General features: G+C 40.2%; 4 protein-coding genes across 7 annotated transcripts; 2 read left to right on the plus strand and 2 right to left on the minus strand.

Moving 5' to 3' along the window:
• Nucleotides 1–617: 617 nt before the first annotated feature.
• On the plus strand, nucleotides 618–5,271 carry LOC147144556 (endonuclease domain-containing 1 protein). The gene is made up of 7 exons (XM_086035520.1): nucleotides 618–645; nucleotides 2,015–2,053; nucleotides 2,135–2,221; nucleotides 2,323–2,423; nucleotides 2,749–2,863; nucleotides 3,364–3,520; nucleotides 4,747–5,271. The coding sequence occupies exons 1-7, from the start codon at nucleotides 634–636 to the stop codon at nucleotides 5,136–5,138; spliced, it is 903 nt and encodes a 300-aa protein (XP_085891646.1). The 5' UTR covers nucleotides 618–633; the 3' UTR covers nucleotides 5,139–5,271.
• Nucleotides 5,245–7,445, minus strand: LOC147144557 (homeodomain-interacting protein kinase 1-like). The gene is made up of 2 exons (XM_086035519.1): nucleotides 7,268–7,445; nucleotides 5,245–6,572 (listed from the first exon to the last, which is right to left on the minus strand). The coding sequence occupies exons 1-2, from the start codon at nucleotides 7,314–7,316 to the stop codon at nucleotides 5,338–5,340; spliced, it is 1,284 nt and encodes a 427-aa protein (XP_085891645.1). The 5' UTR covers nucleotides 7,317–7,445; the 3' UTR covers nucleotides 5,245–5,337.
• LOC147144558 (TRPM8 channel-associated factor homolog) lies at nucleotides 7,339–17,274 on the minus strand. 4 transcript variants are annotated; one of them, XM_086035517.1, is made up of 13 exons: nucleotides 16,534–17,049; nucleotides 15,865–15,910; nucleotides 15,034–15,690; nucleotides 14,454–14,670; nucleotides 14,023–14,314; nucleotides 13,612–13,913; nucleotides 13,300–13,474; nucleotides 13,112–13,206; nucleotides 12,250–12,460; nucleotides 11,090–11,326; nucleotides 10,608–10,831; nucleotides 10,410–10,523; nucleotides 7,339–7,494 (listed from the first exon to the last, which is right to left on the minus strand). In XM_086035517.1, exons 3-13 carry the CDS (start codon nucleotides 15,672–15,674, stop codon nucleotides 7,450–7,452), a joined length of 2,553 nt encoding a protein of 850 aa, XP_085891643.1. In that variant the 5' UTR covers nucleotides 15,675–15,690; nucleotides 15,865–15,910; nucleotides 16,534–17,049; the 3' UTR covers nucleotides 7,339–7,449. The 4 variants fall into 4 exon arrangements, with proteins under 4 accessions (XP_085891643.1, XP_085891642.1, XP_085891641.1 ...); XM_086035516.1 differs by lacking the exons at nucleotides 7,339–7,494; nucleotides 16,534–17,049 and adding exons at nucleotides 9,119–9,727; nucleotides 17,117–17,274; XM_086035515.1 differs by lacking the exon at nucleotides 7,339–7,494 and adding an exon at nucleotides 9,119–9,727 and having other exon boundaries at nucleotides 16,959–17,097.
• pnkp (polynucleotide kinase 3'-phosphatase) lies at nucleotides 16,246–23,118 on the plus strand. Its single transcript, XM_086035518.1, has 17 exons — nucleotides 16,246–17,099; nucleotides 17,398–17,444; nucleotides 17,665–17,940; nucleotides 18,013–18,321; nucleotides 18,579–18,658; nucleotides 18,754–18,811; nucleotides 18,938–19,045; nucleotides 19,373–19,444; nucleotides 19,591–19,639; nucleotides 20,926–20,996; nucleotides 21,085–21,177; nucleotides 21,336–21,432; nucleotides 21,518–21,579; nucleotides 21,830–21,939; nucleotides 22,334–22,421; nucleotides 22,501–22,568; nucleotides 22,709–23,118. Exons 1-17 carry the CDS (start codon nucleotides 16,979–16,981, stop codon nucleotides 22,827–22,829), a joined length of 1,830 nt encoding a protein of 609 aa, XP_085891644.1. The 5' UTR covers nucleotides 16,246–16,978; the 3' UTR covers nucleotides 22,830–23,118.
• Nucleotides 23,119–23,523: the final 405 nt, after the last annotated feature.

Below are 23,523 nucleotides of genomic sequence, written 5' to 3' on the forward strand. Positions count from 1 at the left end.
CCACAACTCACCAGGAAATGTTGATCATGACAGATAAACTCGAAAGTGAAGTCGTTGTTTGATTTCTTGTTTGAATTTGATTCCTTTATGCTTTCACTATCAGACAATAAAGTTTTATCATTCAAACTAATTGCCATTGATTTACACTTTATCGTCTGCCTGCCCTTTCTTGTTTATTGTGTTTACACATGGAAAAAATAACAATCAAAACAATATGAGTCATTAAACAACCGTTTCATTACAGGTCCTGAATAATAAAACAATTAGACTGCGCAAACACAGTAACAACTTCATGTCCTGTTGCCAAATATCTCTGGGATAGATTTATGCTGAGTACTTAATGTGAAAAATGAATACAGATCAAAGTAATGGGAAAATACGAGGCTGATTAAATAAAGACCGACTTATTTTATCTAATCCACAATTTTCCCTGTTTGTTTTGTCTCACCTCCATGGCTTTCTTTGGCTTGACTTCAAATCAACATTATCCAAGCTTCAGTTGGGGTGCTTTTAATTCAAAATGACCGTCAACAACTGAATAAATAAACTTGACTGATACTGGAGGGAGAGCGAAAGTCCGTCTTTCACCCTGACGAGCTGGCCAACGTCCATCAACACTCTCCAACTGGCACTATGGTGCTACTGGTGAATACTGAATGTGTGCGTTCAGCTGAGTGGGCACGGCCGAGTCTGGGTGATGGCCACGGGTGCCTTATTCCCGGGAAACAACATTTCTGCCGCATAGATCTGAAAATAATGCTTTTACATACAATATAGCAGCATGCCGCATGTGACTCAAAGTTGTTTTTGTGTTCTGACAATGAAACTCATGTTCACTTTAGTGTGTGACAGCAGCTGTATGTCTTACTTAGAGGATGTTTTATACGTCATTCTGTTTGCTCTGTGCAACCTGTCCAAAAAAAAAACTGAAAGAAAGATGCACTCAAAAAACAGTTAGGTTAAAACTAAAACAATGGGTCAAAAATGGACCGATAAGCACATTGGGTCAATTTGACTCATTTTGTTGCATTGTTTTGTACAAAACAGCCCATTATTGGGTTGTTTTCTGCAAAAACAACCATGAAAGTTGGGTCAAATTGACCCAAGTCAAATTTTTAACCCAACTGTTTTTAGAGTGTGGCGTGCAATTGCATTCACTTTTTCCAAAATGAAAATTTGGTACACTCTAAAACAATTTGGGGTCGAAAATGGACCGATCCAATACTTGGGTCAATTTGACCCAATTTCTGGGTTATTTTGCAAAATACAATCCCCCAAAATTGGTTGTTTTGTACAAAACAATCCCAAAAATTGGGCTGCTTTGTACAAAACAACTCAAGAAGGGGGATCAGTCCATTTTTTTACTCCAAATTGTGTTATTTTTAACCCAACTGTTTTTAGAGTGTAGGTTGATTACATATCTATGCAATAATTTGGCTAATTCGACTTAATTTGATAATGGGATAATGCAGATACAAGTCAGGGCAAGAGTTTTGAGTGATACTAGCACACCACCTGTGCTGTGATCGTGGGAAAAACAACACATGAAGAAAGCGATAACCCAAAGCTACCATGTGTATTTGTAAGCAAATCTGCCAAACACACTTATGTATGTTTTCTACCACTCGGACACATTTATTTTCAACTCTACATCATCAGTGTCAAATTATCAGTTAGCCTGAATGGGTTTTGTATTTGATGCTCTCAATGTATTCGGACAAAAATGATATATTGAAAATCATCAAAATGATAACAAAAAAATATTTTTTTAAGCCATAATAATTTCCGCATTGGTCACATGTGTCTGTTAAACACTTGAGTAACCACACTTTACACTATTTTCTTTATACAGTATGAACCAGTCGAAATTCATGCCCCCCTAATGTTGGTGTAAAAGAATACACGTACACACACTTTATCCTCATGTGTAGGCTTCAGAGATAAACCAAGTTAGCAAAGAAGGTGAAAGGTGATGTGAAGCCATGTATATATGAAAGTTCCTCTCTCCCCTCAGTGTACACTGCGGCAGCTGACGTGTGAAGTGCGAGGCGTGGTGAGTGGACATAAAAAACGCACTGTAAATAATATTGGCTGCATGCATACAGTGAATTTTTGTTGCTGCCTTTAATCTAAGAAACCCAAAATGGACACCTTGGCAACTCTGTGCGCTCTTCTGTCACTCTTCATTTTTGTTCACGCAGACCTTGTGGAACAATTTGAGGTTTGTTTGGTGTATACCATTCGAGAAAAGGAAGCATTTAATGAAATACTGTAAACCTGTTTGTGCTTTCTGTGATTGCATGTATTCATATTTTGTCCCAGGATGTGCCTGAGTGCTTGAAGTATTTCTACAAAAGCAAAGTGCCAAGATGGGGGTCTTCAACACCTGGCACAGCTCATCTCTGTCAGCGATTTGTCAACAGGTAAAAAGTGGAAATGTAAATTCCATATGACAAAAGAGGAAATACACGGTGTGGACAAATGTTTCGGCACATCCGATCCAGATTAAAATTGCAAGGTCAGAGGTTACGGATTTTGGATGAGAGGGTGTAGCTCTCGCACACACACGTTTGATGGTGTTGAAAAAGTTTTCCCACACAAAACTCACCCGTAATGAGTTGTTTACAATGTGACCTGTAGCCAAGATGGGTTGCATAATTTTTGGACATTCCTTCTCTCACAAATCGTAAGCAAGTGCGTCCCCCAAAAAGTGTTTTGGACAACTAAAGAGCCTCTTTCCGCTTCCAGGTACCACTTCGCCACATTGTACGACACAAACCATCGTATTGCAGTTTACTCGGCATACGTGTTCCAGCCTAGCAATGGAGGTGGACGGGAGAGAAGGTGGTTTGTAGAACCTCAGGTTGGTACAGCGCTGAATAATAACAATAATTGTAGACTGTTTGCAGATCAAGTCTTTTGAGAATGCCAACACATGATGAAGTGCAGCTAGTACAGGGTGCCGCCAACCTTTTTGAAACTGAGAGCGCTTTCTTGCGTACAGATTAATTTTCAACGGCTACCAGTTAGACTTACATTTTTTTTTAAATGCGTTTGCTTAAATTATCTTTAATTGTATGCTATTAATCATTGATATCCATCCAATGATCATGTTAATGATTTCTCACAATAATTACCAACAGTCATTTTACAAGGTAGGTAACCGATATTGATATGCAACACCAAATATGAATCTGTTTACGTTTTCAAATGGTCACTTTTAGAACCTTCCTAGGAAATCGCAATGTTCCATCAATGCTGAGCTACTTGAAGAACAGATCTGTGGACTACTCATGTGGTCCTTGGGGGGCTACCTGTTAGTAGTGACATCTGTTGAAAATGGAGTTTCGGATGTTCTCCCAGCTGGTAAATAAAACGTGGCAAGCAGAGATGAAGGATGGCTATTGGCTGGGGAGAGATCATCCTGGGATCTACCTTGGGGAGAGACAGGCTCTCAATGAGGACTACACGCACTCTGGCTTTGACAGAGGTCACCTGAATCCCAATGGACACCATGCAGGTAACCTAAATCCTTACATACCATTTATGTACAGACACATTTATTTTCTCACCAGCCCCAATACATAACACTCACACACCAACAATATATTCAGTGCATTACGATCCAACTGGTACTGTCAGCCATCCATTTTCTTTTGCCTCGTATTATCATATGTATACAGCAGGCATACGCAACAAATTGATTGATAACTAGTTTTGACATCAGAAAATGTTCAACTGTATTTCATTTCAAAATGGGGATTGGGAACAAAAATGCCTGTAATATCGCAGTGTAGTTAAATGTGAAGACAATTTGCAATTTTAGTATTTGGTCTATAAACAAAGTTGATGCACATTATTTGCCTGCGTGGGCCACATAAAGTGATTTGGAGGGCCAGATCTGGCCCACGGGCCTTGAGTTTGACACGTTTGATATCACTTTGCTTCCTCTGGTCATGTTTAGTGTGTTTACACACCATGTCAACAAACAGCACAGTGACTACTTGTCACCTGTGAAATTAGACTAGCTGACTGCTTACCAAGGTTATTATAATTTGTTTGTTTTTTTCATTATAGTTAGGTTTTATTTGGTTTTACCTTTTGTCTTTTTAATCTTTAACTTGTTTTGAGGGCAGGTTTGTTATTTGTTTTTTTTGGAAAATGCTTTGTTTTAGTTTAGTTTTTATTCGTTTTAATATTAGTTTTAGTTCCTTTTTAAATGTATGTAGTATTTAAAAGTATAGTATTAAAAATAGATTTAAAAAAAAAGAAGCTCAAGTCAACAACAATTCACCTTTTGATCTTCCTTCTTCTGTAGAGAGGTACAGCAATACCGAAATGAATACGTTTCAAAAAGAACCCCAAGGGCTCATGTAAGATATTAATTGACAAACACGAACCCGAACGGACATTTTAACGATAGGTGTAGTTAATATTAGTTGGTTTTATGAATGTAAGATGTAGTTTCAGTTAGTGTTTACAAACGTGTTTTGTCCAGGCCTGTTTCATCAGTTTATTTATTTATTCCTAATAATTCTGTTGAACCATAATTCAAAATCATTATCTGATTTCATTGGTTAATTTTCATTCAATTTTGTACTTATTGTTATTATGGTTGTGAATAATATTACCTGTACTACTTCTTTACCAACAATTTTGTCTGTCTGTGTATTTGGAGGACGGGCTCATTGTCTTGTCAGCCTGCTTTACTCCTGCTTTTTAATTCCTATCCCCTCCTTTTGACAGTTCCTGGCCGCAATGCCACGTTCACCCTCACCAACGTGGTTCCTCAGAACCCGAAACTGAACCAGAACGCCTGGAGAATCCATGAGTCTCAGCTTAATGATCTGTTCCGCCAAAAGTGTTCCAAGGCCTACGTTTTGGTGGGTGCAGTACCTTCTGTGGGCAATTGGATTGTCAAGAACAATGTGAGGCGTGTCAACATCCCAGACTACCTGTGGAACGCATACTGCTGTGTGGACAACAATGACAGGCCCATTCGGAGCGGCGCCGCTGCGGCGAGGAACACAGAGGACAACTGGGTCGAGAAATTCTCTTTGGATGAACTTGTAGAGTTCCTGCAGCAGTTCTCAAATCAACCAGTAGGAGAGCTTTTCCACAACCGCTGCACCGTTTGATTTGATGATTTAGTATTTTATGATTGTTGGTTGATATTCTACTTGTAATCAGATGACTCAGCAGAATACATTCGACAACAAAAAGTCGTAAAGACGAATCTGTGACTCAAACATTAAACAATTTGTTTAATCCTAAAAATACTATTTCAAGTTATTCATTCGCCTAAATGTAAAATATTTGCTGATTGGAAAACTGGAGTCAGTGCAGTAGCGTTGCCATGCGATAGAATGCAGCGGTCACTCGGCGTAAGAATTTGCGAATCCTCTTCAACATACTCTTGTTGGACTCAAAGTCGGCATTTGCATCTGAGGATGGGATTCGTAGCTGATCGAGCGACACTTCGTTGTCCGTCAGAGGGCTCAAGATGCCGCTGTCGGCCTGTTGGGCCATTGTGATGAAAGGATGCAGCAACGCTTGTGCGGCGGAGATTCTCTGACGCCCGTCAAGGTGCAACATCCGTTTGAGCAGGTCCAAGAAAGCCTGCCTGTTCTCCAGCTCGCCCTCTGCACTCTCTCCCTCGGGGGGCAACTCAATCATATCTTCCAGGGATTTAGGAAGCTCTCTGCAAGCATCCTGATTTTTGGGTTTCTCATTGTTTGCCGCTTCAAACTCCTCTGGTGTCATGAGCCTATATTGAGACACCCCAACCTCCTCATCTTCGGTGAAATAGTTCTCAGTATATTTCCCAGCGTGAAGCAAGTGGTCGTCCGGCTGGCCCAGGACGCAGATGATATGCTTCATCATTTGATATTCACAGTTGACAGCAAATAAGTTTCCAGGCAGGAAGAGGAAGGCCATGATGCAGCCAACGCTCCAGACGTCTATGTTCTCGTTGTAAGGGAGGCCGAGGGTAATTTCTGGAGCTCGATATCCCACTGGTTGGATCTCCAACCCGAGCTTAACTTTGGAGGATGGAATCGCATTGCCAAAGTCAATCAGTTTCACCTTCAAGGGCTGCTCTTTCCTATTAACAATCATAATGTTGTCAGGTTTGATGTCAGTATGCAAGATTCCGACACGCTTCAGGGTGACCAAGGCCACGAGGAGCTGATGGGCAATGACGCGTATCTCGTCCAGTGACAACGGCTGACGTTGTCGCTCTTCCAGCAGGCAGATGAGATCGCAGTCCAGTACCTCAAACACCAAACAGATGTTTCCCTCATGCTCAAACTGCTCAAAGAACTTGACCACGTTGGTGCTATCTGCATCCATGACACTGACCATCTTCAGTATGGACAGCTCTTTCTCCGTGTCCTGTTTGATGGCAGGGTCATTCTTCAAGATCTTAATAGCCACCATCTCCGACGTCTCCAGATTTTTGCACACCGCCACTTTCCCATAGCAGCCTTCACCAATGAAATCCAGGACTGAGTAAGCGTTGGACTTGCTGTACAAAACCTTCCCTATCTTGACTTCAGGTCTTGTCAATTTCACTGCAAAACAAGTACAGAGAGGACACTAACTGTCAAGTGACCGCAAGGCGATGGCAAAACTGTTTCACATGCAAAGGATGGGCCTGCCAATAACCAGAAATGACATCCAAAATGGGAAAAGTCAGTGTATTTATTCCATACGCACAGTAGGCCTATAATTGAAAACAAACAACTCTGCATTGACAATATTGTTTCGGTTCGCAACATAATATGTATAAAATCATTAATATAGGCTACAAAATGCAGTTGCATTGCCTCGGCGATAAGTACAAACATGCTTGTGTCTTAGGAATCAGACGGCAACATCATAATAAAGAAATTAAATGAGTAATTACATGAATTGATGTGCAGCTAAGGGCGAGTGGAACAACGACCAGCGATAAGACTGCAGGTGCTCATTCACGACCTGGCTCACTTTTTCAAATCTCCCTCCTCTTTTGGGTTTGCATTTTCTACCTGCTCTGAACTTAACTAATATTCCACATTAACCCACATTAATTCAACTAGTTGGCCTGCTGGGAACATATTCTTGAAAAAAATATGTTTGGATTGATTTCCTCTTTAACCTAACATTGGCGTAAATGAAATACTCACCCATAATAATAATAATAATTTGATAATAAACACATACATACATACATACATACTTTTCATTTGAAGTATAACAGTCATCGTTATCAACCATGTGCACTTACTTGAAGAAACCGATGAGGCTGAAGACTCCGAGCTTGTCCATGAAGACATTTTCAAAGTCAGCAGTTCTTCTGACGGCTAACCTGTCCAACTTTTTGGAACTTTTAATTTACTGGCCGGTGACGTCATATAGCGTGTTTGAGTTGAAATGTCCCCTCTCGAGCAGAAAGCCGTAGAAGAAATATCAGTCGAGGAGATCCATCAGCGTTGAAGACGGCTGAACTGCTATCTGTAAGATGTGAGCAAATGTGTTTAGCATTGCTCATATTAGGAGCGTCATAACGAGTCATAATCATACTATATTTGTTCAACTGTGGACATCTATGGACGCAAAGTAAACCTGCAGGCGTTTGTGACGTTAGCTACTGTTCGCTGACTTCGTCTGTCTAGTTTTGTACACAACTACCACAATAAATGAATCCTTCCGTGTATTTAATAGTATGCACACTGAGTGACGTTCAAAGGACGTGCGCTCTTTGTTTTAGTTTGTGTTCGTTTGCGGAGCGCACTGGGTTAGACCGGTAACATTTTCAAGAGATGACACAGGTTCGTATAAAATATATATTGTAGGTTTATTAGTTTTTTTTTTTTTTTGTGTTTTTTTAAGATTATCGGTGGTTTGCATAAAATAATATCCCCCAATGCATTTCAATTCTCGTCCGTATAGTTTTAAGATCTAATATTCACCACTAGATGGCAGACATGGTACATTTTGTGCAAGACAGCCCTTTGCATTGCAAAAACTCAATCATAGTATGTGGTCAGTTTTTGATTGTTCAAACTCTTTGTTGTTGAAGGCTGGTTCTTTTATATATACATTGTGCAACTAATAATGTAATTATGATCAATAACAATTAACAGACGCATGTTCAGTATTTTGTCCATACTTAAAATGACCGTCTATTATTTAAGTTGCCGTCCCTGGTTCAGATCATAACTGAGACATTTTTCCCTACTTGTGAGCCATTAATGGTTAAAACTGGAACATTTCTGCATTCCTATAGAATTTGAATACACGCTTCATTGTTTATTGTTTTGCTTTGCTTGCACCACACCTACATTATGGAAACATTCTTGATGGGTAACTTGAAGTGCTGCTCTACGTGTGTCCTCATTACATTGTAAAAGCTAATGACTGCCTTCATTAACTGAGTAATTAGAATGACACCTGTTGCCGCAAATGATTTATTCTGTTGACCTTAAAATGATCAGTCATGTCATTTAAGTTATTTAAAGGTGTGCTGGTGAGCACACATTCAGTATGTAACCAATCACAACTTTCCTAGCTGAATTAAGCTAAATTGCAATTCTTTGAAATGTCATGCAATATCCATTCATTTTATTTGCCACTTATATTGCTCGGCTGACATTGGACAAAAAGCGAACCAAAAGCCTTTCATTATTAGTAAGCAACTTACTGTAATACTGTACTTGGGCTATTATTGTGTCTGCCTCCAGTCTTATTTCTGCTCACATTTTTAATGTGCAGTTAGTATTCCAACATTTTTTTTTTTTAATCCTCGTTGACATTATCCTACACAGATTTATCGGATGTCAATGCTATGGCTATTTTAATGGATCCTTGGTTCCCTTATTTGGCTCAGTGCAGCTTCCTACTAAACCCTGACATGCCAAAAACCATAGATGTAGGATGTAGGTTTACAATTTGCAAAATATAGTCTGGGTGAAATTTTGACATTTATAAGTTATGAAAATGTTGCCAGCGATAAAGTGTAAAATACCTCATGGTTTGGTGACTATTCAGCAATTTTACACTTTAAATTATACAGACACCATTATACAAATTTACACTCATCCATTTTGTACTTCTCAAATAAAGAAGCAAGCAAATGTGTATGCAAATGTGAATCATGTAAATGTTTATTGCTCCCTTTCCCACTGACAGCAAAGATGACATCGAAATACATACAAAATACAAAGCTCAATTAAACACATTTTAAACAGGACTAGCTTATTTGCAATTGTACCATTTACCCTTAAGTGCCTCAACAAACCCAAGGTTCGTTGTTTTTCTACCCATTTGAAGAAAAAAAGTTACTCTATGAGAAAGGATTAATTATTTCCTACGGCAATTATTTCACTGAGGATTTCTTTTTTGGCTTTGTTTTTAAGTAGTGCGACACCAACACATATGGAAAAAGTGGAAGAACAGATCTCGACAATGTAGCGCTCTGCATTTCAATCAATCATTCAAACATTCAACCAAACCGGACCATGGGGTGGTCCACCCAGGTGGGAAGGTTAGCAAGTTTCTCCTCAGTAGCCCTCTCTATGGGCCAGCTCCAGGCCTTAAAGAATGAACACAGGTTCATTCCCACAGTTTTGGAGAAAGTCTCTGCGTACAGGTTCATCTTGCCGTCGTTGTCCTTTGGATATTTGGTTATCTTGTGGTAAGCAGCGAACACCTTCTTGAAGGCATCCCAGCCAAATCTTTCCTGGAGCTACGTTAAAAGACGACGTTTTATTCATCAGTATCAGTTCCAAATGAGGTTTGACAGGTGTGTTAACGCCTCACGTGGGCCTTTTTATTCTTTACAGATATGAGTTTACAGTAGTACTGTCAAGCGATTAAAATGTTTCCCAAAATTTCTCATAATTGATCGCGGTTAATCGTATTTTTCAACTACAATTTTTTACGAAGCTGGGAACCGATATTTACTCGAGTAAAATCTTGGAATTAATATGGAAAAAACAGAAAAGTATATTTCGATTCAAAGACTGTTCTAATAGCTTTCTTTGATCCTTGAATACGATTCTTTTACTGTAAATTACAACAGATGAACAATATACCAAACGATACATCACAGACGTACAACTAATATGGTATTTGAATTTGGCTGTGCAAAGTGTGCAAATTATTTTTTATTTCTCCGTGAGCCGTCAAGCAACTTTTAAAAGTAAAACTACGTCAAAGTCCATCTTTGCGACAGTGACTCTCCTCTAAGTTTGGCTGCACAGTGAGCAGAGGTCAGCTGCTACAGGAGGTAAATAAAACTGTTAAAAAAAGTTAACCGAGTTAATTTTTTTTTTTTGTGTGTGCGTTATCAAATTTAAATTCATCTCCATTGTGAATGCTTTAACTTTGACAGCCCTATTTTACAGTAGGATGTTCCCGTCTCTTACCTGCAAGTATGTTTCAAGAGCCACCCACACCTCCCACTTGCTGAGTTTCCTGCCCTCTTTTACAAATCCCTCCAATCGACTCTTCCTTTTTGCTGCAGTGATATCTCCATGAGCCTGGATTGAACAACCAATGATGTGAATGTAAAATGACGTAATCCTATCATAGGTCATAGTCAAAGTAGAAAAAAATGAGTTCACCTTTTCCCTGTTGATCCCCAACACCTCCTCATGGATGTACACCGACCAAAGGTTGCATGTGCACTCTGTGGTGTTTGGCCGGAACTCCCAGCAATCTCTCTGCTGGTTGTGTCCGAGCTCGTGGACTGGGCCCCATATGCCTTTCGTCTTGGCATGCTCAATGTTGACCAGCGCCTCTGCCGAGGCCTTGTGCATCATGACGGGGTATCCGGCGTGCATCCAACCTGAAGAGTGATCAAAACAAAACCTGTCCATGATGAATTTCTGAATTCACTCATCAACATTGCTGGAGTCCGCAGAGATATTTTTCCAAAATGTTTTCCCTCTGTTCCTGAGTTACAGCCTTGATTTGCAGTGCTAGTACTATATTGATGTTTTCGATAGACTCCAACTGACAGTTATGAGTGTTGCGAAAGTGCAGTTCAAGTCCGGTGATAGCGACACACACTTTATTCAACGCTGCTGGCTCCTGGCAAACATACCATAAGAAATCTGCACATCTGCTACAAAGCGTTCTTTGCGGGGGAATTTGTGTGGCTTGGCAGCTAGGTCGGCAATGCCTTTCATGATTGCGTCCCAGAGTGCTGCCAGCAAATCTGGTCTATCCAGATTCCTAATGGCATCTGACGGTACAGTGAGTACGATATTGTCAAACTCCAACTCTGCCCAAGGGGAAGGAGCTGTTTTCAGCATGGCCCAATCGGCTGGTGAAGTCACACCTGAAAAGAGCAGAAGGATACATAGTATGTTTTCCAACAAGGCGGAACATCATTTTAAAACGATGGCTGTCAAAGTGGACTTAAATCTCGACTGGTAAAAAATGGGAACGAGACATTCACAAGGACTTGAAACATTGACTGTAAACTCTATAATGTCTTGAGCTTCTCCTAGCTATGGACTCCGACACCTCATCAATACAACTCTTACTTGATATCAGCGCTGCTTTTGACACCGTCGATCATAACATACTATTAGAACGCCTTGAAACGTGTGTCACTATTTCACGCTCAGCACTTCCTTGGTTTAATTCTTATCTCTCAGAGAGGACACACCCTGTAATTCATGTCGAGTCCCGCAGGGATCCGTACTTGGACCTCTATCGTTTAGCATCTACATGCTTCCGCTTGGTGGTATTAGACGTAAATATAACATTAGTTTTCACTGTTATGCTGATGATAACCAATTACATATACCGCTGGAAATAACAAACCCGCGTAATTGCTGTAATCTAGAGGTGTGCCTTGCTGAGATTAAACAATTTGTTTTTTTTAGATTTGAAGACTTCAAGTGTTTTTTTTATTTTTTATTCTCACAGTTTAACATTTACTGTACATGGTGGTGACAGCATTTAACACTTTCATTTTCAGGTTCCAAAATGCCATTAATGTGTAAATAAATGAATATAATACATTATAAATATTGTTTCGGTGTCAATTGGAATGTCAAGTCATGCAAATTGCCCCGATCTCATTTGAATGAAAAACTTATTTTTTTCTGGACATGAATGTTTTTCTCTACTGAAGTCTATACCACAAATTACATTATGACGTGCTCCATTAACCGACACAAAAGTAGGAAAAAAAAAAAAAAAAAAAAAAAAAAAGAAGAGGAAGCCAGACAAGACAAATCATGCCATCCTCACCAGATTTATAATAAGGTGCCGGCACAGCGACCTGCACTACGACCTCTACCCCTCCCACTTGGGTTTTGGGTGGGGCCACCAAGTAGATGAGACCTCCCCACAAGTTCCACACCAGCATCATGTCCTTGTCAATGGGAAATTGCTCGTGAACATTGGGCGCTCTCTTTAGCTCGTCAGCCTTAAGATAGTCTGTTTGGCAACCGATTTGGACCTGCGGTGGAACAGAAATGATTTTTACAGACAATATTATGAAGAAATGCGTGTTGACATTCTTTCTTTATGTCAACCCATCCATGAAAACGCTTGCCATTATCAAGGTTAAGGGTGAGCTTTTAATCAACAATCGAGTAGGTAATTCTGTTCTGTTCTGTTTGTAATTCTCCAACAATTTACCACAGTTGAACTTTGTGCAAAATGTTTGGAGAAGGCAATTTCTGTTCCCCAGTGAACAAAGCATGGTCAATAAAGGCATTTTTGGATGAGTGTGATGCGGAAGAACTTAAGAACCCTGACTTCAACCCATGAAGTAGAACAGAGATTGGGAGCCATCAGTCCTCCTTCGGAACAGACCTCTGACCTCAAAACATCCTCTGGAATCTTGCAGAATGTCTTTCCAGTTTATAATTCCTTAGTCGGATGGGGCGCTTTTTTCTTTCACTGTCAATTGCTTTTGTAGTGTCCCCAAACATCTGTCCAAATATTCTATCTATATAAACATTGCACTTTGGCATGAGACAACGCTGGCTCATAATGAAGCTGCCACATTAAAGCGATTTGGGCACTGAAAGAGATGCAGCATGAACCGAAATACAATCAAATCCAAACAATAATAATTTGTTTTTGTTCCATTTATGTGCCATACCTTCCATCCCTTGTTGACAATCTGCCCAGGCATTGCTATGTAGGTCTTCATACCGTTAGAAAGGTACAGCCCGGTACTGATCCACTCTTCACTTTCTGACATATAAATAGAAACAGTAGAATTACGTCAATTTAATATAGTACCGTATACAGGTTGAACCTTCAAATGGTCAAACAATAAGGCCTTACCCGCTGTGTTGGCAAACAATGGGATCCTACGATTATAGACAACAGACAACAGGGGTGTCTCATTGATGAGGTAAGGCAACAGGCTGTCAGGATTGGGGCAAACCTTATATACCTCTGAGCCCATGTTGAGCAGGAGATGGTCTTTGGGACTTTTCACCGGGCAAGTGTCACACACCTAAAAAAAAACAAAAAACAAGATTGGAGTAAAAGTAGTGCTTGAAAGGGCTATGCATTCAAATCTTTACATCAAGCAACATCAGGAACCAAAGATCTGATTGGTCCACTGAGCTTTTCTTGAAGTGGTCTCCCTACCTGAGGCATGCCCGATTTCTTCAGGACGTGCGTAAGGGTGGACAGGACCTGAGCGTACGAACAGCGATCATGGGCTTCCATTTTTAAGAAGGCGGAGCAGTCCTTGCCAAACTTTTTAAGGCTTTGTTCCTCGTTCTTGGTAAGATCCTCTCCCTCGGTTACATGAGCAGAAAAGCGTTGTAGAAGGTGGCAGAAGTGGTAGCTGCCGTCGCCAGCCTGGCTGGGTACGGGGGCTTTGAAGCGACCGCCCCGGATGATATCAGGCAACAGGCTCAAGCCCATTTTGTTCAGTACCTTGTTCCCTGCAATTAGAATCGGTGTTTATTAGGATGTTCGGAAATGATCATATATGTAGAGTACAACAATTGGATCTGAAAAGAAACTCTTCTTTCTTGTGGTACAGAGTAATACCTGAGAAACCCGTCAAGGGGTTTTGGCCTTTGTTTGACTGTGCCCAGTACCAAGCATGGCCACCAATCAGCAGACCTCCTCCTTCCGCCACAAAGTTCTGGATCTCTTGTGCATGTTTGTCACTGTATGCTGAACACACAAACACACTCAGGTCATTCCTGAAGTCGCTTTTCTCACACTTAAACCCAGATTTCTTCAGATTGTCGAGGGCTTTATGTTGCAGGACGCCAACAGTGCCGTGTCGCCCTGCGTCCAACCAGTAAATAGCATTGGTCCAAAATGGAGCCAGCTCCTGTGGTAAACCCAACAAAAAGTGTGTTCATCACATAACAGTAATTGGCAGATCGGCACATGGCTCTATTTGAACTGACGCGTAATAATACACAACACTGACATGATCGATGTTTTTTTTTTTTTTTAATCAACGTTACCTTTCGTTCCAGATATGATTCGTGGCTCACAACAATAACACGTCCAAGGCCATAATAGGTGCCTGCCAGAAAGGGTCGTCCATCTTCTGTCATTCCGATAGGGAAGGCAAGCCGTCCATGAACCAGAATCTCAGAAGCAATCGCACTGCCAGTAATGTCAAACTCAGATACCCCCTGAAGTAACACTTCCAGATCTTCCTCAAACTCTTTGTCCAGTCTGCATTTTAAGAACAACGAAAAATTTCAGCATCGATTAAGCACACCAAAATTACCCCATATGCGCACAGTAGAACTATTTATTACATACAGTAGCACAACAAATGAATGTGCTTGTCAATAGTAATCTGAGCTCTGTCTCTGAGCACGAGATGTTCTAGTACACTTAGAACTGTAAACAGTAAAGATTCAGGATCATTTGACAGAGGTATGGAAATGATCATAATTTAAAAGTATAATAAATTATATGGACTGGAGAAGTGTACAATATAATAATAGATACTACTATTAATAATAATGTGAATCCACAAGAAATCCAGTGTACAGTACATCTTACTATAAAATAATATTAGGATTTACATACACCACACGCATCCATGAAGCTGGAATCTGAGGATAGACAGGCAACAATTCAGCTTCACCCGGATGTTGAGAGAAGTAGATCCCAGCCACTGCAGACACTTTATTTCCTCCAAACCCAAGCAGTGTGTTCTCCTTTGGGTGGTCTGCAGCCCAACTCCACGCTTGCCCTCCAATCAACACCCCTCCGCCGTTTTTCAGAAATGCCACCAGGTCCTTTCCATCGGTTTTCAGGCTGTAGGCGTCTGTTACATACACACCAAGGTCCAGATTCTTTTGGAATGCCCCCACAACTTTAGTTTGGAATCTGGATCTGCTGAGATTATCAGCCACTGCTTCAACACTCTTGTTGACCCCCACGGACAAATTGTGTGAGCCATCTCCTCTCAGCCAAATCACTGCGTTTTCTACCAGAGTGGCAAATGTTGTCAAGTACCCTTCATGTCCCAGGACCACAATTCTTCCAGAGCCGTACTGGGAGGCAGCCATCAGGACTTGGCCTTGGCTGTTCATCACCATAGGAAATGCATGTTCTCCAGTCAGCAGCAGGGCACTGGGAACATAAGAGCCACGGAGGTCCACCTCTCTCAAGCCTCTCATCAGGGACAAAAAGGCTCCCTCATTGAGACTTTTTTGGGTCGCCATTGCGTAAAGTGAATCTCTGCAATCAATTTCAATAACAGTGAATTAATGTTTTTTTTTTTCATCATTAAATAGTTAAATATATCGTTAAACCTTACATCTCATCAACCACAACCATTTCAGAAAATTAATCAAGTAGTTCTCTACCAAGTGACTCCAAAGTTTACACATTGCTACAAAGTCATATCTTTACCTGAAAGCTTGCAGCTGAAGCCAAGGAACTGAAGGTGTGTGCTGTGCTGTACAATAAAGAAGTACAACAGAGGCGGGACGTCAAGATAGTATAACCCACTGAGAGCCTTTTGACAAAGACAGGAACAAACACCATTCTATTGGAATGATAACATGTCTATTAGGCCCTGCGGTCAGACCGGCCTCCACACGCAAACGAAGTTACGACAGCCGCCACAGCGATTGTTAATACTGTGCATTACGGTAATGCGCCGACAGCGAGCAGCGTTGGTTCTTTGAGTTTGAGCCTTTCCGCTTCAAGCGAGACACCCTGGTAAACCTGCTAAGCCAGTCGTGTTTTAATGCAAACAAGGGAAGGCAAATAAAGTAAGTATTCCAAAGTAGCTAGTCCAACACTATCAGCCCGAATACAAATTTTGTAAAGGTCTGCAGATAGCTCGTAGTAGGGTCTTGTTAAATTATTGAATGCCTCTCTGACAGCACGGATCAAAACAGTTCATTATTACTTCATCATTGACATAAACCTTGACATAAGGTATATAGTGTAGTTCGTGTTATTTCAATGTCGTCCTGTTTGCAAATGTATGAAATAAAATCTGCTCAAGATCAAGGGTGTGAACGCTCAATATTTGCAAAAAAGGGAAAAAAGTCAAAACAAGTATGCACTTACTTAGCGAACTGATTCCCCTTGTTTTGTTCGTTCTGTTTTCCTAATTAAAGAGAAAGTCATGAATGCAGTCTGTCATAGTTATCGCTATTTAAGTCAGATACATCTCAGCGGAAGTGAGAATTTCTGCGTAGTTTAAAAAAAAAACAACTAACATTGATGTCGCTCGACGAAAATGCAGGGTATAGTTTAAATATTTATGACAATGAATGTCACGTTACGTAAGAAAAAAAAAACCTACAGCAAATAGTTTGGTGTGGTCGGAACATCACAACTCAACACGTTTCTGGGTGGACCTGTTATCGGAAAGGACCGATGATACAAAGCACTACCTACAGTTCAGACTCAAGTTCTGCTCAAAACAATCAACTGCTCAAGCTTAGAATAAAAAACATTGCCGTCCAGATCTTGACGACTTTAGATCTCACTTTGAGGCTTCCCTGCTGAAATGACGTGTGTTTTGGTTAGTTCATCTGGGGCTCAGGTCCTTCTGGAGGATGGACGAGCCGTGCTGTTGGGTCGGGGTCCCGACACCGGAATTGTCGACAAGAAGTGCTCAAGACACCAGGGTGAATTTAACACTCACGCGTTCACTTGCTTTCATCACGTTGCTCCTCAAATGGATCATGTGTTGTGTTTCTTAGCGTTGTGGTTGTTTTAAAAGCTACAATAAAAACAGCATTGAAGGTGGACTAATTGTGTGCTTGTTTGTTTTGGCAACCAGTTCGACAGACTTGAATTGGTTTCGTTAAACACAATCATTACGGTAGCCTTAAGTGCAATTGAAAATATCATCGGCTTTTGTGTGTGCGTGTGAGAGATTGATTTTGTGTGGTTGTCACAGTCACGTGCTTGTGTTTCTTCCAGTCAAGGTGGTGGCTTGCTTTGCAGACCAGGATGTGGTTGTCACTCAGGTATTTAAATAAAACATTGTAAGGAAGTACTTGTAGCTTTGTTATTCTTGAAGAACGATCCACCTTTCATGTAAGACAGCAGTTCATATTTATCTTGGCCTCAGGTGTCATTATGTCTCAACAGGTGATGATATATTCGGATGAATTGCCCTGATCTACCCTGCATGTTGAACATTTGATAACCGAATAAAATCTATAACACAAGTTATTCTTTTTACAGCTGGGTCCCAATCCCAGTTTTCTGGAGGGTGAGAAGCTTGGCCGTGGCCAGTCTGGTAAACTCCGTCATGGTGGCACAATCTACCTGGTCAACCAGGAATACCCATTTAAAGTGAGCTTCACCTCGAGGTCAGCTCAACCTGCTTCCAGTGCGGTACAAAGAGGTCTCAACGATTCAAACAAAACAAAAGGTGGGAAGAATGGGAATGAAAAAGGCTCACCGTGGAGTCCACCTAAGCGCAGTATAAAGGATTTCTTTCCTACCTCTCCCATGAAGGTAAACTAATTTGTTGATTTTTTTTTTTAGCTGCATTTTAGAGGCCGACTTGTGACTTTTATGTCTTTCTAGTCATCAAAAAGGCCCCTTAGCCCAGAGAGAGGGCATCCTGATGCAAAGCGCCTCAGAGAAAATGAGGAGGCCTCTAGTGAATGGAACAGGGAGGCGAGCGAAGATGAGAATGAGAAACGAGCAGAAGAAAAGCTCAGGCAGCTCCAGGACTTGGCAGAGGCAGCCATGAGTAACAAATGGAACAGGAGCCCAGCAGCAACAGGGACCCAACCTACATCTTCTTCTTCCTCGGCCTGTGTAAAGAGTTCTTGGCAGCAAATTGGCAACCTCATGCTTTATACTTCAGCAGGCGTCAGAGGGAGTGACAAGGTGAGCACTGGTTGAATATGCCAACCTCCCAAAAACATTTGATTCATTTTTGAGTTAGAACATTAGAATTATTTAACTGAATTGAAATATACCCAATTTCAGAATTTTTTATTTGCTACAGATTTTTTGGGGTATCCAACGTTTAGATTTTGTTGTCAAATCATGGACATCAGGTGGTTCTTTACTTTCTTCCATCTACCAAGACACATAGTAAGTGTTAGTGTTATTAGTAACAGTTGGAATGTCTTTCTCTCCAGATTGCTGGTTTTGACATAGATGGCTGCATTATCACCACTAAATCAGGCAAAGTCTTTCCCACTGCACCGGATGACTGGAAGTATGTCTGTTACCCCGAATCCCCCAAATCAGAAATTTGTCATGTACCATCCCAAGCGGGTGATGTTTTCTCTTATTTGTGTGGATCATTCACAGGATTCTCTACCCTGAAATTCAACCCCGGCTGGGCGTTTTAATCAAAAAAGGATACAAGGTGGGTGGAGCAAAACGATTTTTACTTGAGATACTGTTATGATATTAGATACAGATATTAAAGACGATCTTAACAATCACTTTTTTGTGTTGGCTTCTTTTTTCGCCCCGCTTTCTCTTCACCTAGGTGGTATTTTTCACCAACCAGATGGGGATCGCCAGAGGAAGACTGAGACCAGAAGTCTTCAAATCGAAAGTGGAGGACATCCTCGCCACACTGCAGCTGCCTGTGCAGGTAATGGTTTGTGGCTTTTGAATTTGCGGGACTAGCAATATAGTACACAGATGTTCCAAAGCGGAGGCTGAAATAGTGTATGAGCATTTGATTTCAAACTTGATAGCGTACATCAAAAGATTCTCTGTTTACAAAGGCAATGCTCAGTTTGGATTCACACAATTAACATGAATGTACATTTTGGCAGATAAATAAAGTAGAATCAGCTGTCTGAATGTATTGTGGATTCAAACTTAGACAAACGTTTGTGTTGGTAGTGCAGGCAAAATGCGAGCTCTCTTTTTAGTGTCCACAAAGCTGATGTGTGGATTGTGGTCTGTTTCAAAGGTGTTTGTAGCAGCTGGTCCAGGGATCTACAGGAAACCAGCAGTGGGAATGTGGAATCACTTGCGTGAAAAGGTACATTACAGTCAAGCTCGTTCGGATGAAAAACGGAGGTCGACCATAAAAGGATGTCTTGCAACATCTCATATCAGTCTCGGGTGGTACCCTGAAACCATTCTAGCATGTGCTTTTTTTAATCATTTGTTGTGTTTCCGATACAGGCCAATGGTGGTGTTCCTGTGGACGACGCACAAAGTTTTTATGTCGGAGGTGAGTCTGATTTGGAAGTGTGTAATCCTTTGTCTGTGTTACAGTATGTATAGCTTCATTTATCTTGGAAAAAGTAACTTAGTAACGTTACTGATTACGTGCTTTTAAAAGTAGCTAAATTATATTACAAGTTACTTTATTAGTTGCAGTCAACAGATGCCGACCGCCCCGCTTAATGTCAAATTTACAACTGCTCTTTTCCTATTCTTAATTGGACATGCATTTTTAACAGTGAGATTTAGAATACATTTTTTAAAATGAAAATTTGACTAAAGACAACGTTTTTTGACTTAACATAAGTCATTATTTTTATTGAAAATTATGGGTCTTTTGGGATTTCACTTCATATGAGCAGGCTACTTGTTTTGGTGAAGAAAACAATCTTTCTAGACTACATTTAAGAAAGTCTGTTTTGGCATGATATATTTAACTGTTGAAGTTGACATGGCAAAACCTAACATTTATCATTTACATTATTTCTAAATATAACGATTAAATTCACAGACCTCATACAGTCACACAGCCTCATGGGTCTTCTGCTTTAAGCTCCATGTTTGTGTGTGTGTGTGTGTGTGTGTGTGTTTGTATTTAATTTGATGTACTGGTAGGGTTTTTAAAGCTCGGTAACACTTTGTCAACAGCGCAGGGTTTGAAACATGCGTTAATATTTTCTTTACCTGATACAAACTCACAATAGAACTGTATTCCCAGCTTGAAAAGCACAAATCTGTCTCCTCCATTGTTATTTTTCATGTGGTAGAAACGTGACACGGCGCATAAGTGACATCACTTTCACAATGCAAATTGTCAAGTCCCAGAATACTTCACATCAAGTTGTGAATAAATGTTATTCACCGCTGCGCCCAAGAGGCAGTTAATTGCATTACCGTCTAATTGTGAATGGCTCGTGTGAGTGAGAAATGTCATGTGTGAGCTGCATGTCAACGTTGTTAATTGCTATGCAGTAACAATTTGTGACCGTGCAAAGTAACTGTAGTCAGATTTCTTCACTCTGAGAAAAAACGTGATAGATTAGTCACTACAGATTTGATTTGATACAAAGTGCTAATAAAAAGCAAAGTTATGTTCAGCTTTTGTTCAGAAATTATTCAACTTAAAATGTCTTAAAAGCAAAATATGAGATAGTATAGTGTATATTTGTATTCAGTCACCATACAGTAATATATTCCACAATACACGCACAAGATTGTTGCAGTACTATAAGATGAAGTGCATACTGTCGTATATTCCAGCAGACAAAGCTATCGTCTGATTTTACCCTAAAGATGCTGCAGGTCGACCTGAAAACTGGGCTCCGGGGAAAAAGAAGAAGGACTTCTCCTGCAGTGACCGACTGGTTAGACCACTTGGGAATCTTTTCATTTAAAAATAATTCATGCACAGGTGATCAAATGTTTTCCTGTGTGTATTTTTCATGGCTGCAGTTTGCGCTGAATCTCAGCCTGCAGTTCCACACTCCAGAGGAGTACTTCCTGGGCTGGAAGAGCGCCTCTTATAGTCTACCACAATTCGACCCTGTGAGTGAAAAAAAGATGTCCTGCGATCTTAAAAATGTGAAGATTTATCAAAATGTTTATGAGTTACTCGACTTCCCTGATCAGCTGCATGGCACACAATAGCAGATATACCGCACTCTCCAAATTGTCTTGATTTGTGTTTGAAATCTGAATTCTAGAGAAAACTGGACTCCAGCGCCAGGCTATATGACCCGCCGTCTGCGTCTCTCACCTCCAGCAAGACAGAAGTCATTGTGGCCGTGGGTTTCCCTGCATGTATGTAAATGCTTTGTGTCATGTCTGCATCATTCACTGGCATCCTCTAAATATCTTTTTTAATTCATTTTTTTTCTTTTCAAAGCGGGCAAGTCCACCTTCTTCCACACCCATATTATCCCAAAGGGTTATACATACGTCAACAGGGTGAGTAGTCAGTGATGATCCTCAATCATCGTTGGAAATTACATTTAAAGGAGATCCTCGGTTCAGGACATAAACAATTTGAAATTTCAAATTGCACACGGTATAAGACTATGTTGGTGTGCGGCTTGCATCTGGTGCCTTGAGAGCCGGAGCCAAATTCCACATCTTATGACAGCTGTTGATGTGATATAATTCTGGGAGATTTCAAGTCTCTCCTGCCACGTGCTGAGTTTTTGTGCGTCTTCTTCAGGACACGCTTGGGTCATGGCAGAGCTGTGTGGCGGCATGTCAGCGTGCTTTGAAGGAGGGCCGCAGCGTTGCCGTAGACAACACCAACCCTGACCCCGAGTCTCGCAAACGGTAGCTTCTTAACCATACTTCTAATGCAAGATGAGAGATTAATGTATCTTCTCCAAGGGGGAATTCTGTACTATAGGCTATCATGTAAAGCATCCATCAGCAATTTCAAAAGGTTTATCATAAAATGAAAATCAAAATAAATGGATTCAAATTGACTATCCGTTGCATCCCTGAGCATACGTGATGCCCGCTGAGATGGATAAAAAATTGTGGATTTTGCTTCTTAATTTATATTACACAAACGCAGAATTAATCAGAATGCTGTGTTTCAATTAGTGGACTTCCATAGAACATATTATTGAAAAAATATGTTTGGGTTGACTTCCTCTTTTAAATGAATCTTTTTTTTTTTATTTGTATTTATGTAAACTCAGGATCTCTTTATCTTTTCCAGTTATGTGGATGTGGCCAATGCAGCAGGTGTGTCCTGTCGCTGTTTTCACTTCTCAGCCACTGTGGAACAAGCCAAACACAACAATAGAGTATGATTCACCTTTCCATACTGTCACGTGTGTTCTGTAATATTCTTTCCTAATGCAAACTTGTTCCTATTTTTACCAGTTCCGCGAGATGGCGCCCTCAGACAGCAAACATATGAAAGTCAATGACATGATTTTCCAAAGCTATAAGTGAGTAACAGCAGCCAAGATCAATTATTTTTTTCTCTTTTTTGTCCATTCTTGGTATTGCATGTATTACATTCAATAAGCAGTATGTGAGTCATTTCTAATGACTTTATCTGCTTCTCTTGCTTTCTCATGATGAATAGGAAACATTTTGTGGCACCTGCTCTCTCCGAGGGATTCTCAGAGATCCTCAGTATCCACTTTGTCCCTGACTTTAAAGACAGCCAATTGGAAAACTTATTCCGACAGTTCTCTGAAGGCTGATGGTCCCGAACATATTCATGAACAACGAAAGAAAAATGATTCAAAATGTGATTGTGCCAGGAAGCAAGAATCAACTAAGAAAATTTTTTTTCTGATCAGAATGAAAAAAGAAAAGTTTTTTTCAATGCGTAAACTATGTGAAATGAACAGCTTCATATTGTTGTGCATTGTTTGTTAGATAAAATACATGTATATGTAAATAAATGTATTGCCATCTTTCTGTAAGAGTTTTGCAATTCCACTTTGACAATAAATACAGTAGGGTTGCTACAATTATTTTAATAATCAATGACTCTGTCAATTGTTTTTTTAAAAACAACTTTATTTAAAAAAAACGGGACAGTTTAAATTGATAGTGCACAAAATGCACAAACATAAATTGATTATGATTCAGTTCCTGTTTTGGTCCATAAATAGCCATCCGAAAATGCGCAAACGTCAAATCGGTCGTGGGTTTCCAAAGTAAAAGCAGATGTTTATAAATGTAGGAATTTGATAGAACAGAAATATAATTAGTCTTCAGAGCCTGAAATTATCAGGATTTTAAAAATATTACGTTAAACAATGTTTCTAAATGAGGTCTCGATCAAAATAGTTGATTAATTTGTTTGCCGAGTAATTGTACTGTAGAGTACGGCACTTGATTGTGTATTTTTGTCAATGCTGATAGTTAAATGTCTGCTCTAAAGGAGAC

Source organism: Filicampus tigris, chromosome 7 (genome assembly GCF_054856515.1).
Source record: "Filicampus tigris isolate MCC_2025a chromosome 7, RoL_Ftig_1.0, whole genome shotgun sequence".
Lineage (NCBI taxonomy): Eukaryota > Metazoa > Chordata > Actinopteri > Syngnathiformes > Syngnathidae > Filicampus > Filicampus tigris.

Coding starts and splice junctions, on each gene's coding strand:
- LOC147144556 (XM_086035520.1), top strand. Junction 2,424..2,748: donor TGTCAGCGATTTGTCAACAG/GTAAAAAGTGGA, acceptor TTCCGCTTCCAG/GTACCACTTCGCCACATTGT. Junction 3,521..4,746: donor TCCCAATGGACACCATGCAG/GTAACCTAAATC, acceptor TCCTTTTGACAG/TTCCTGGCCGCAATGCCACG.
- LOC147144557 (XM_086035519.1), bottom strand. CDS start 7,316: ATGTCTTCATGGACAAGCTCGGAGTCTTCAGCCTCATCGGTTTCTTCA. Junction 6,573..7,267: donor AGCCTCATCGGTTTCTTCAA/GTAAGTGCACAT, acceptor CTTGTTTTGCAG/TGAAATTGACAAGACCTGAA.
- LOC147144558 (XM_086035516.1), bottom strand. CDS start 15,674: ATGGCGACCCAAAAAAGTCTCAATGAGGGAGCCTTTTTGTCCCTGATG. Junction 13,475..13,611: donor AGAAATCGGGCATGCCTCAG/GTAGGGAGACCA, acceptor GTTTTTTTTTAG/GTGTGTGACACTTGCCCGGT. Junction 12,461..13,111: donor TTGTCAACAAGGGATGGAAG/GTATGGCACATA, acceptor GTTCCACCGCAG/GTCCAAATCGGTTGCCAAAC.
- pnkp (XM_086035518.1), top strand. CDS start 16,979: ATGACGTGTGTTTTGGTTAGTTCATCTGGGGCTCAGGTCCTTCTGGAG. Junction 18,812..18,937: donor TAATCAAAAAAGGATACAAG/GTGGGTGGAGCA, acceptor CTCTTCACCTAG/GTGGTATTTTTCACCAACCA. Junction 21,580..21,829: donor GTTATACATACGTCAACAGG/GTGAGTAGTCAG, acceptor CGTCTTCTTCAG/GACACGCTTGGGTCATGGCA.